This window comes from Polistes dominula, unplaced genomic scaffold, assembly GCF_049000335.1.
Source record: "Polistes dominula isolate Pdom_NZ unplaced genomic scaffold, Pdom_raw_medaka contig_6, whole genome shotgun sequence".
NCBI classification, from domain to species: domain Eukaryota; kingdom Metazoa; phylum Arthropoda; class Insecta; order Hymenoptera; family Vespidae; genus Polistes; species Polistes dominula.
In genome coordinates this window covers 57290-70627 of record NW_028301069.1, presented here as the reverse complement: position 1 = coordinate 70627, position 13338 = coordinate 57290, and the positions used below count along the sequence as shown (strand labels likewise).

Below are 13338 nucleotides of genomic sequence, written 5' to 3'. Positions count from 1 at the left end.
AACAATGGACAATACTTTGAAACATAAATGTATCACCAATTTTTTATAATAGAGCTTTGAATTTAAAAAAAAACTGTAGAAGCAAAGCTGTATACTTTCTATGATACTATGAAAGAGGTATTGCCGTTGCTCTTGGAAGAACTAAAATGTAAAAGCAATAAAAAAGATGTTTTCAGTATAAACCAAATGCTAGACGCTATATTAAACATAAAACCAACACGACATGAAGAAAAGTACCACAGTGCATGAGATACCAGCAATACAGACATACCAAGGAATTATTGTAATAAAACACCTGCGTGCGTAAAATATGCACAAACTCAGCGTCAAAATGCTCTATTTTGAATTGCAAAGGAAATCATTTAAATAGTTCTAAAACTTGTGAGGAGATTTGAAAGCAGCTATAAAGAAAACTCTTGCCATTTTTTCGAAGCAGAGCTCATACTCAGAAAAATACATACCAAAAAATAGAAGTAACTGACTTAGAAGATTACACTTACTCTGTTTCAGATATTATATGGAAAATGATAAAATTTATTGATTTTAAATGTTATTCACAGTCGACTTCTAATTCAACATTATTAAACGAAAAGAAAACAATTGGTGCTACATAAATCAAGAAACTCCCCAAACTATTATTTAAAAATACAGAAATATTAGAACACTAAGTACTGAAAGTCCGCCTGCATGATCAGTGAGTGGATTGAGTAGCTCAGTAGTTATGTTGCCGGTCCCAAGCCCGGATAAACGATGAGGGTTAAAAAGTTAGGTTAGCTCCCTGCCAGACGTAAAACTTATAACACGTTCACAGACCCACAGAAACACAGAAAAAAGACTAAGGTCAGAAAGTGTACGGGGAATACGTGGTAATATATAGTGGTGTTGACAAGAATGAAAGAGCTAAGGAAGGTGTGGCTATCGCCTTACATAAGAAATACACCAACCAAGTGGAAAAATGCCAAAATATATAATCACCGCATAGCTGATGACCGAGTGGTCAAAATATCCCGAGATAAGTCATCATCGGGGAGACAAAGCGTTGGAAGACCTCGAAAGCGCTGGAACGACAGTCTGACTATATGAAGCGCATCGCGATGAAGAACAGGCATTGTGCCTACTTAGAAGAAATAAAGAAGAAAAAACACTAACAAAAATAATAATCAAACGAAACGCAATACTAAAACAACAAACAACAACTATGCTACAATTGCTACCCTTAAAACAGCATTCTAAAACGTTAACAGATTGCAACAAAGGGTCATAAAAACAAAAACATTCTTACACAATAACAATACTGATAATATACTTCTTCTTTTGAAAATATACTTCACTACAAGAAACTACAAGTATATAAAAAGTCTATATTATAATATATAGGACACAAGACATTCATCAGGGAAGGCAAAAGGCCCTTTGAACACCATGTACATAGTCGAATTATCCAAGAACACCTTAAAGCAACTGCAATTGTAGAGTACAATTTGAAACCAATAAATTTCCAATTTCGGCTGGATATGTACCGCAAGGATAAAAAATGACCTTACAGAAAAACCTGGATTACTTTCAATAGAAAGTCACAAATCCATCTCAACAGAAGGTAGTAATACCAATCGTATTACTTAGGATTCGAAAATTATTACAATTAATTAAACATTAATAAAAGCATTTCATAATGTTTGATATAAAGACCTTTTACACACGACTAGAACCCACTAATCAATGCAAATTCATAATCTACTTGCACCATATCTAAGGTACAGGACAGTTATTATGAAAATCAATAACGTAATTAAAGAAATGAAAGCTGACGTACTTCAAGCAGGTTTCCGCTTGTACTAGCTAATCATTCTAGACCCAGATGTTTCAGTGATTTTGACTTTGTTACAAGAGCACACAACAAAAATAGACAAATAACAACATAGTTGATCCACAAAGTAGCCAAAAATTCCAAACTCAGCCTTGAAAATAAATTTAAGGTTTTTTAACGTCATTATGAAGCCTATATGAGATATCGCTATGGTGTATCAGCAGCTATGAATCATATAACAGAGCTGTAATCAATGCAATCAAAAATATTGAGAACTGTAGTCGACGCACCATGTTTTACATTAAATGAAGATATACGCGAAAGGATATAATAATCTCGACAATAATAAACAAAAAAAAAATAAAGATTTATTACAACTGCAATATACTTGAAGAATGTAGTCATCAAAACGTAACTTACTCGCAATAGGAAAAGACTGAAAAGGAAACATTCAGCTGACTTACGTACATAAGATTTTTAAAAGAACACAATAACCCTTACCATGTTAAGCCCTTTGCTAATATTTGAGGAAATTTCCGTCATGCTATTAGCGTTACTTAGTATATAAAAACAGCTAAACGGGTTAAGTTACTGGCGACTTACGCTGCCTTAACTTTTCTTTTAGTGTCTGTCAGGGGTTAATGACGTTCAACTTCAGTTGGCGTTTAACGTTTTGAGATAGTATTTACAACAACAACAACAAAAAAAAAAAAAAAAAATAGAAAAATTAGAAGGGAAAAAGAAAAAAAAACACAAAGGAAAACAAAAAGCTACGAATTTTTATAACTAGAATTGTAAGTAAAAAAAAAGACAATAACCCTTTGACTGCTATGGGCGCATATATGCGTCCGACATAAGCCATCGATATAAATTCTTGACGCAAATGCGCGCTCGGCGAAGTTTTGGCTTTTTACTGCTGTCTTATATATATCTCGGAAATACAAAGGAAAAAAAAATAGTATTCAGTTCTCAGTGATCCCTTCAACTTAAGGGGACCTTCTACTCTGAGCACCTAAAAAAAAGGCTATTTTCGCGAATTTTTTCCAAGAAAACTATAAAAGATATCGATCTAAAAGTTGTTGGGTTTGTTAAACTGAGTCTTAAACTATATAAATGAATTTTTATTTTTTCATTTTAATTAATTTTTTATTGCAAAAACAGTAGTATAAAAAAACACCTTAAAACTTTAGTGCTTTGGTAGCTCCATCAGAACTTGAGAATGGCTTACCTGAAACATAAAAGTAAAATGGTTTTATATTCTGTATGACTTCAGCTACAAAGTGACAGTTTTATATAAAAATTTTATCAATAAATAAAAAAATGGTGAACAAATTACAAAAAAAACGTAAATTTGACCTTTTTTTAATTGTTTTTGACTAAAAATAAATAGTAAAAATTAAAATATAAGAAAAAACTCTCCGTCACTTTGTTACAGCTCATGTGTAGAATATGTGGATTAAATTTTATAAGAATCGGTTTACTGGTTCGTGAGATACGATGGAGCTAGTATTTCAAAACATAGTTTCGAGATAAACGCGTTTAAAGTTTTTTTCTACTCAAAATCGTTAAAAATTCTTACCTAAACTTAATCTGCGATGCCTGGACCGTACAATAGACCTTCTTCTTGTTCATATTCTTCAATTTCTTCCAGTCTTGCCTTCTTCCACTTTGATCTGGCATCTTTTGAGCACTCAGAGCTTCGACGGTTCGCAGATTCGATACGTCGGTCGTCGCGTCTTTTAGTAAAGTCGATCGCTCCTGGCCCAAGTTTCATGCCCATCGTTTCCATTATCTTCATCACTGTTTGAAATCCTTCGTTAAAGATACATGCTGAAACTTTGCACGCAATTTCAACAACTTTTTTGCCGTTAAACAGGTGTTTAGGTGCCATGTTCCATACGCAGTTATTAAAGCTTTCATTATTATTCTGCGTATGTCTACCTAAACATCTTTCCAGCAGTTCTGTCTTAGTCAGATCCTCATAAATAGGCTTTAGCACTTTCTGTACATCTTTAGAAAGTGCCGGAGGATGCTTGTATTTTTGCTTCAGTGCCTTAGTTTTGAGGTACTTACACCAGTCGATGGAACACGTATGGTAATTATTATTATCTTTTTTTTTTTTTATGAATCGTGAGATATTATGATCCCTTTCTATTTGTAAGGAAAGATACAGTCTCCGTCGAAAGTGTACGAACAAGTTGAAATGAAAATAAATTTAAATGCAAACAAACTTTGAAAAGGGTTGAGAACATGGGAATCTGTTATTTTATAAAATTCAACTTCAATGATCAATTAAACATTTCTCATTTCTTTTTCTTTTTATGAAATAAAAATGTTTCCTTGTCGAAGATATTAGAATGAGAATTGAAATGAAAATAATAAGGGAAGTGTAAACACAACGCGGAAAAGAAAGAGGAAGAAGAAGAAAATGAAGAAGAAGTTGGGGTAGGGGTTGGTAAAGGTGAAAAGTTGGGGTGGAGTTATTCTTTTATTTATTTATTTTTTTTTTTTCAAGTCGAGTGATATTAATAATTCCCCATACAAAGTTTGAAAACAGGCCCTTGGATGGCCAATCGCCGGGCAAAGGATGACAACTAACGGCCGATCATTGACGTTTTCTAATAGCCAATAGAGGGCTCAATATCCAAATGAAAACCCCGGCCCATTAATGGTAATTGATCATTAACCGATTAATAATAGTTGATCATCGGCCCATTACCGGCATTAATTATCGGCCCATTACCGGCATTTATTATCGGCCCATTACCGGCATTTATTATCGGCCCACTACCGGCATTTATTATCGGCCCATTACCGGCATTTATTATCGGCCCATTACCGGCATTTATTATCGGCCCATTACCGGCATTTATTATCGGCCTATTACCGGCATTTATAATCGGCCCATTACCGGCATTTATAATCGGCCCATTACCGGCATTTATTATCGGCCCATTACCGGCATTTATTATCGGCCCATTACCGGCATTTATTATCGGCCCATTACCGGCATTTATTATCGGCCCATTACCGGCATTTATTATCGGCCCATTACCGGCATTTATTATCGGCCCATTACCGGCATTTATTATCGGCCCATTACCGGCAGTTATTATCGGCCCATTAATGGTAGTTGATCATTGGCCGATTAATGGGCCCAGCAATGGGCCACGTTTTATTCAAATTATTAGCCCATTAACATCATCATAATTTAATAATCTATATATCATCATCTTCAGACAGTTATATATTTCTCTATGTCTGATCCCCCGAAAAATATACCTGACAATACGAAGGATTATACAGATTACAATAAAAAAAACTGCTTGAATAAACAATGAAAGAGAAAGGGATTGAACAAGATAAGAGTCGTCCGTGCGCGCCGAACGCTTAGGAAAGCGGTCCGAGGTAGTTACGTTCAGGCACCAAAAATGTAGTTAGAGACATCGGATCTTTTTAAAATTTTAACACAATATTTCTACATATATATACATTCGAAAAATGTAAAAAAAAAAATAAAATTTTTTTAAATTGCAGAGTAGAAGGTCCCTTAAGGGGACTTATTAGAAAGGTATGTTTCGTTTACCTCGATGATTTCATTGTGTACGGAAGAACATTGGTTGAACATAACGAATATTTGAAAATTGTGTTCCAGCGATTAAGAGAAACTAATTTGAAACTTCAGCCTGATAAGTGTGAATATTTAAAACCCGAATTGCAATATCTAGGTCACATTATTACTGAAGATGGAGGTAAACCAAATCCGGAAAAATGTAAAAGTGTTTTAGAATTTCCAACTCCGAAAAATATTAAACAAATAAGACAATTTTTGGGAATGACCGGATATTATAGAAAATTTATTAAAGATTATAGCAGGAAAGCGAAGGCCCTAACTGATTTGTTACGGAAGGATAAAGAATTTTATTGGGGACAAGATCAAAAAAAATCATTTAATCTTTTGAAGAAAGAAAGTTGTTCAGAACCAATATTGGCATACCCGGATTTCACTAACGAATTGATTCTTACAACGGATGCTTCTGGTATCGCCATTAGTGGCATATTATCCCAAATAAAAAACAATCAAGAACATCCTGTTGCATACACTAGTCGTGCTTTAAATAAAGCAGAGAAAAATTATTCAACAACGGAACAATAATTACTAGCAATTGTGTGGTGTGTAAAACATTTTCACCCATATTTATACGGAAGAAAATTTAAAATTGTTACTGACCATCGACCTTTGGTCTGGTTAATGAACCACAAGAACACTCATTCAAGATTAATGAGATGGAGAATAAGTTTAGAAGAATATGATTATGAAATATCCTACAAAAAGGGTAGACTCAATACTAATGCTGATGCATTATCGAGAAACCCTATTTTTGTATTTCGAAGAATAGATGTTTTATTGGATTCAGCATCAGAAGAAGAAGATTCGGAAGAGTGTAGATCAAACAAGAAAAGAAGAAAGAATATATTGGATCCAGGTTCAAGGAAAAGGGTACGTATTTGAGAGGACGACCCTACGGACGGCGACGGGGAACCAGCAACCCTAGCCGGTAAACGGAAACGGAATCTAATAGAAATGGATTAAGAAATAAATAAAAAACGAAGAACAGTGGAAACAGAATGCAAAAAAGGTAGTGAACAAAATAATCAACCTGAAGAACATCATCAAGAAGATCATTACCCAGAAGATGTTGGAGAAAAAGAAGAAAATGAGAAAGAACAAGAAATTATTAAACTAGGAAAACAGTTATATTTGACAAATTCAGCGATACCCGAGGGCAGCGTTGATGTGTCATTTGTCCGAGATAATGGAGGACAAAAAATAGAAGTTTATCTTGAAGAAGATCACGGGGAATATCATGTTATCGTCGAGGCAAATTCACAAACATCAAAAGATGAACTGAAAGAAAAAATTAATGAATTGATGTACTTAGCCGTTGCTGAAGAATTCAGAGAACTTCACATCGACCACAATCAGTGTGCTCGATTAACGGGATTTTCCAAGAAAGAAATTGAGAAAATCTGGAAGGAAGTGTTTTGCCAAGGTAATACTATGGTTTTTCTACACGATAAAGAAAGAATAGTACCTAAGAAAGAAGATATCGAGAAAATATTGAAGGAAAATCATGATAGTCTCCTTAGAGGTCATGGTGGAATAAAGAAAACATATTATAGAATAAGTGAGAATTACTTCTGGAATACTTTAAGAAGAGACGTCGAAGCTTATATAAAAAAGATGTCAAATATGTCAGAAAAATAAGGTCAATAGACATCCTACGAGAATGCCGATGATAATTACAGACATTCCGAGGAATTTCAATGATAAGATTGCTATGGATATTTGTGGACCATTGCCATTGACGGAAGGACGCAATAAATATATTTTGACAATTCAAGACTGCCTGACTAAATATTTCGTGGGAATACCAATTCCAGACAGTACTGCTTCAACAGTTATAAATAAATTTCTGAAGCATTATGTAGGTTATTTTGGAGTACCACGTAATATATTGACAGATAGAGGAACTAACTTTACAAGTGAATTGATGAAAAATTTTCAAAAGATGTTGGGCATTAAACATATTACAACTACAAGTTTTCATCCAGAGAGTAATGGCAGTCTGGAAAGGAGTCATCAAGTATTAAAAGATTATCTACGTCACTTTTCCAACGAAAATGCTGATGATTGGGATACGAAGATTCATTTAGCTGGACTATATTACAACACATCCAAACATGAAAGAACGGGATTTACTCCTTCAGAACTAGTTTTCGGAATGAATCCAAAGAATGTATCATCATTGAAGACTACTAACCTGACATATATGGAGTATTTGGGTGATTTACAAGCTAAAATCAATAAAACTATCGAGGAAAGTAAAAGAATAATAGCAGAAAGTAAGCAAAGAAAAAAAATACGTTATGATCGAATAACGAATCCAAAGGATTTTAAAGTAGGTGATTTGGTTTGGCTAAAGAAAGAAGGAAATGCGAATGATAAAACACATGGTCTGAATCTTCCATTTGAAGGGCCATATAAAATAATAGATAAATTGTCAGATGTTAATTATAAGATAGAGAAAAGAAATAAAAGTATAATCGTGCACGCTAATAAAATTAAATATGCTAATATAAGTTTGTTTCAGAATCCTAATCCATTCGGTTATGATGGAGGTCAAAAGTAACGAGGAACTAAATTTTTCTACTTTACCAAATATTTACATAGAGTATTTAGGAGACGTAAGATTTTTCCATGAAACGTACAATATTGTATCCTACTTCAATGTGGACGAATTGACATTCCAGGAGTCAGAAATCTTAAAAAGCATTGATCGAGTCGAATCATTGTGTCAAAATAATTGTACGGAATCACACTTGATTATGAGGTTAAGAAATCAGTTAGAAAGTCTAAAACAAGATAAGTATAAGTTATTCTCTGCTATAGGGATCCCTACGTTGATTAGAAATAGAAGGAGGATATTTGATTTTGTTGGTAAAATTAGTAAAATACTTTTTGGTACTATGAGTCAGGATGATGCAGATTATTATAATTCCGAAATTGATGCAGTCCATAGAGACAATAAAAGAATTGGAGAGCTATTTAAGAATCAAACATATATATTACAATTAACTATTCATAAAACCGAAAGTCTTTTTAGAGAATATAATAAAAAAATTCATAGAAATAAATTCAAATTTTCAAAATATCGATTATAATATAAAAAAATCGTTTTACAAGAAAATTCGTTGCAAAGGGATTCTTTAATAACTGAAATGTGTTTGGAAATTGAATTAGCTTTGACGAAATTTGATAAGAATGTAAATATGTTTACTCAATCACTAATATTTGCAAAGATGGGTCAAATAAATCCACAATTATTAACACCAGAAGTACTTATAAGTTCTATAAAATTAATTCGAGACGAAAGAGGGTCAAATGAAATGCCAATTGCTCTCAATGATGGTAATTATTTTGAATATTTAGAAATATGTGATGTAACTATTAGTGTAATAGGATATAGATTTATTTATCTGGTTAAAATACCTTTATTAGAAATCGGCAATTATAAAGTGTTACGTCTCGATAAGAGATTTCACGAGTGGCCGCTGTCACCAGTTATTACTTGAAGAGTAAGAACGAATTTAGAGATTTCTCAACCGGTCACGACTTTGCAGTAGTTTACTCGGATAAGAGAAAGAAAGTCAATGCCTGTTTTTGGGTCAGCCTGCTTATCCAGTACTTTACCCGGGATAGGCTTTACTCGCGGATACCGGAGCGTCGGACGTCAATATATCACAGAAAACTCAACCCTGGATGTTAACCAAATCTTTAATTCTTACCTGGTTTCCAGTGCTAGCCAATGGGATATGCAATCCAAATATACCGACAGAAATTGGCGTTTGAAGGAAGGGTGCAGTTGTTAAATCACAATCACAATGTAGAATAACAACATAGTATATTTTCAAATTTAAATTTACATTTTAATTGTTACACAATAAGCACCTTGTTGCACACACACACAATTATTAATGAACAATGTTGATGGAAGATTAATTTGGTAATAAATAAAGGACTTAGGCTTGCCAAGATTTATAATAGCAATAATAACTAAGAATAAAATGTTCAAAGTCAATGACTAAGTTCTATTAAACAAGAGAGAGAGAACTTAGTAACAAAATTTAAATAAATTGATTGTAAATCAACCTAAGTTAAAATACCAAGTTAATATTCATAAATCATATTCGATAATCGAATATGATCACACAAGGCAAATGCCGTTCAACTCACGAACAAACGATTTAGATAGACGCAGTAGTAGATTAATATAATAATACTTAAAATCAAAACTAAACGAACATCAGACAAACTTAAGAAACGTACTCAATATTTATATAAGGTGGACTTTATAGGTACACTTGGAGTACTAGAACAAAACCCAAGAAAAATCTTAGACACGTACTCAGATTACTGTATATGGTGGACTTTATAAATGAACTTAGAAAATTAGTACAAAACTAGAAAACTCCTAGAAAAATCTTAGACACGTACTCGATGATAATTTAAGGTGGACTGACTTCATGGATGAACGCAGCATCGCAAGAAGCGTCCGTCTTGGAAGAGTGGGAGTACCTCCCACTTACGCAAAAATGCTTCCCCCACTACTGACTTCCACACCGTGAGACCCAAGTCAAGGAGAAGAATTCGCTGACAAAAATATTAGTTACTATCAAGCGCGAATTCTTCGAAGAGAAATAGGTATTACTTACATTGGAATTTTATCAAGCGCGAATTCTTCGAAGAGAAATAAGTATTACTTACATTGGAATTTTATCAAGCGCGAATTCTCCGAAGAAAGATAAGTGTCATTTACATGTAAATGTTATCAAGCGCGAGCTCCTGGGACTGCGCCGTCAGGAAAAATGCACGTGCAGACAGAATATGAGTAACGAATATAATATAATAAAGTATGAATATTTTATGCACATTGAAATAATAATTTAAAAACAATCATTCCAATATAACGTCGACCGATAAGTCAGTACTGGAAGAACGCAATGTCGGTATTACCGACATTTACTTATCGACTAAACCAGTTACCGACCGACACTGTCGGTAATGCAGATTCCTCTATGAACGACAATGGATTCTCAATACTCTATTTTATTCATTCTACAAAATACAATTTATCGATGATCGTTCATAAGAAATACAGAATTATCTTTACAAAGAATAGTAACAACAAGGAAAAGAAAGTGTAATTACCAAATATTTAAGTATATAGCGTGAAAACAATGTACATTATCGCAAACGAAAATTATCTATTATGATTGATCTAATAACTAATGTACATACAAAGTATCGAATTTATATACTAAAACAACAGTAGGAGATATATGTATATATAGAAAAAGAAAAATTTATCTCGCAGGGTTTACATCGTACTTATAGAACTATTTTCACGCAAAATTATACGAACTAAAGTTTAACAAATTACTTTTACGCGAAAATTAAACAGACTAATAATATTCAAATACGACAGAGTTTACCAAATTTAAAACTTTTGGGTGTAGTGCACGAAATTCGAATTTAGACGTCACTGGACGTGACAGATGATTCTTATTTCTTTAATAAAAAGAAATTTTGTCATTCAAAATCGATATAATTACAAGAAAAATGTTGGAATTACATTGCACATTATTCAGCAATCTAAAGATATTTTCATATTAACTGCATTAAAGACAAAATTACTCAGTCTACAAAAATCCGATGTAAGAATATCGAAAATTTTTCGTTTTTTAGGTATACACATATTTCCTATGATACAAAATTGATATTTTTACAGGTATTATATTGAAAAATGTATGTAATTTTCTCATACAATTAGCGTTTGTATGTTTCTTTACTGCGTTAGAGAAATTCTATAGGATTACAAAAATGATATGCTAATACATTTGATGATTCTTATATCTTTAATAAAAAGAAATTTTGTCCTTCAATATCGATAGAATTACAAGAAAAATGTTAGAATTACATTGTACATTATTCAGCAATCTAATGATATTTGCATATTAACTGCATTATAGAAAAATTACTCAGTCTACAAAAATCCGATGTAAGAATATCGGAAATTTTTTGTTTTTTTAGGTATACAAATATATCCTATGATACAAAATTGATTATTTTTACAGGTATTATATTGAAAAATATATGTAATTTTCGCATACAATTAGCGTTTGTATGTTTCTTTACTGCGTTAGAGAAATTCTATTAGGATTGCAAAAATGATATGTTAATTCATTAGATGATTTCTATATCTTTAATAAAAAGAAATTTTGTCCTTCTAAATCGATAGAATTACAAGACAAATGTTAGAATTACATTGTACATTATTCAGCAATCTAATGATATTTGCATATTAACTGCATTATAGAAAAATTACTCAGTCTAAAAAAATCTGATGTAAGAATATCGAAAATTTTTCGTTTTTTTAGGTATACCCATATTGCCTAAGATACAAAATCGATTTTTTTACAGGTATTATATTGAAAAATGTATGTAATTCTTACATAAAATTAGCGTTTGTATGTTTCTTTACTGCGTTAGAGAAATTCTATAGGATTACAAAAATGATATGTTAATTCATTAGATGATTTCTATATCTTTAATAAAAAGAAATTTTGTCCTTCAATATCGATAGAATTACAAGAAAAATGTTAGAATTACATTGTAAATTATTCAGCAATCTAATGATATTAGCATATTAACTGTATTATAGAAAAATTACGCAGTCTACAAAAATCCGATGTAAGAATATCGAAAATTTTTCGTTTTTTTTTGGTATACACATATTTCCTAAGATACAAAATCGATTTTTTTACAGGTATTATAATGAAAAATTTATGTAATTTTCGCATACAGTTTGCGTTTAGTATGTTTCTTTACTGCGTTAGAGAAAAACTAAAGGATTGCAAAAATGATATGTTAATTCATTAGATGATTCTTATTTCTTTAATTAAAAGAAATTTAGTCATTTAATCTCGATAAAATTACAAGAAAAATGATGGAATTGCATTGTACATCATTCAGCAATCTAATGATATTTGCATATTAACTGCATTATAGAAAAATTACTCACTCTACAAAAATCCGATGTAAGAATATCAAAAATTTTTCGTTTTTTTATGGTATACACATATTGCCTAAGATACAAAATCGATTTTTTTACAGGTATTATATTGAAAAATGTATGTAATTCTCACATACAATTAGCGATTGTATGTTTCTTTACTGCGTTAGAGAAATTCTATAGGTTTACAAAAATGATATGCTAATACATTTGATGATTCTTATATCTTTAATAAAAAGAAATTTTGTCCTTCAAAATCGATAGAATTACAAGAAAAATGTTAGAATTACATTGTAAATTATTCAGCAATCTAATGATATTAGCATATTAACTGTATTATAGAAAAATTACTCAGTCTACAAAAATCCGATGTAAGAATATCGAAAATTTTTCGTTTTTTTTAGGTATACACATATATCCTATGATACAAAATCGATTTTTTTACAGGTATTATATTGAAAAATGTATGTAATTTTCGCATACAGTTTGCGTTAGTATGTTTCTTTACTGCGTTAGAGAAAAACTAAAGGATTGCAAAAATGATATGATAATTCATTAGATGATTCTTATTTCTTTAATTAAAAGAAATTTAGTAATTTAATCTCGATAAAATTACAAGAAAAATGATGGAATTACATTGTACATTATTCAGCAATCTAATGATATTAGCATATTAACTGCATTATAGAAAAATTACTCAGTCTACAAAAATCCGATGTAAGAATATCGAAAATTTTTCGTTTTTTTTAGGTATACCCATATTGCCTAAGATACAAAATCGATTTTTTTACAGGTATTATATTGAAAAATGTATGTAATTCTTACATAAAATTAGCGTTTGTATGTTTCTTTACTGCGTTAGAGAAATTCTATAGGATTACAAAAAAGATATGT

The 13338-nt window shown here is 31.6% G+C and overlaps 1 protein-coding gene across 1 annotated transcript; it reads right to left on the bottom strand.

Annotated features, from left to right (window-relative positions):
* Nucleotides 1-2842: 2842 nt before the first annotated feature.
* LOC149031336 (uncharacterized) lies at nucleotides 2843-5271 on the bottom strand. The gene is made up of 2 exons (XM_089176290.1): nucleotides 3387-5271; nucleotides 2843-3035 (listed from the first exon to the last, which is right to left on the bottom strand). Exon 1 carries the CDS (start codon nucleotides 3696-3698, stop codon nucleotides 3393-3395), a length of 306 nt encoding a protein of 101 aa, XP_089032416.1. The 5' UTR covers nucleotides 3699-5271; the 3' UTR covers nucleotides 2843-3035; nucleotides 3387-3392.
* Between the last annotated feature and the right edge of the window lie 8067 nt (nucleotides 5272-13338).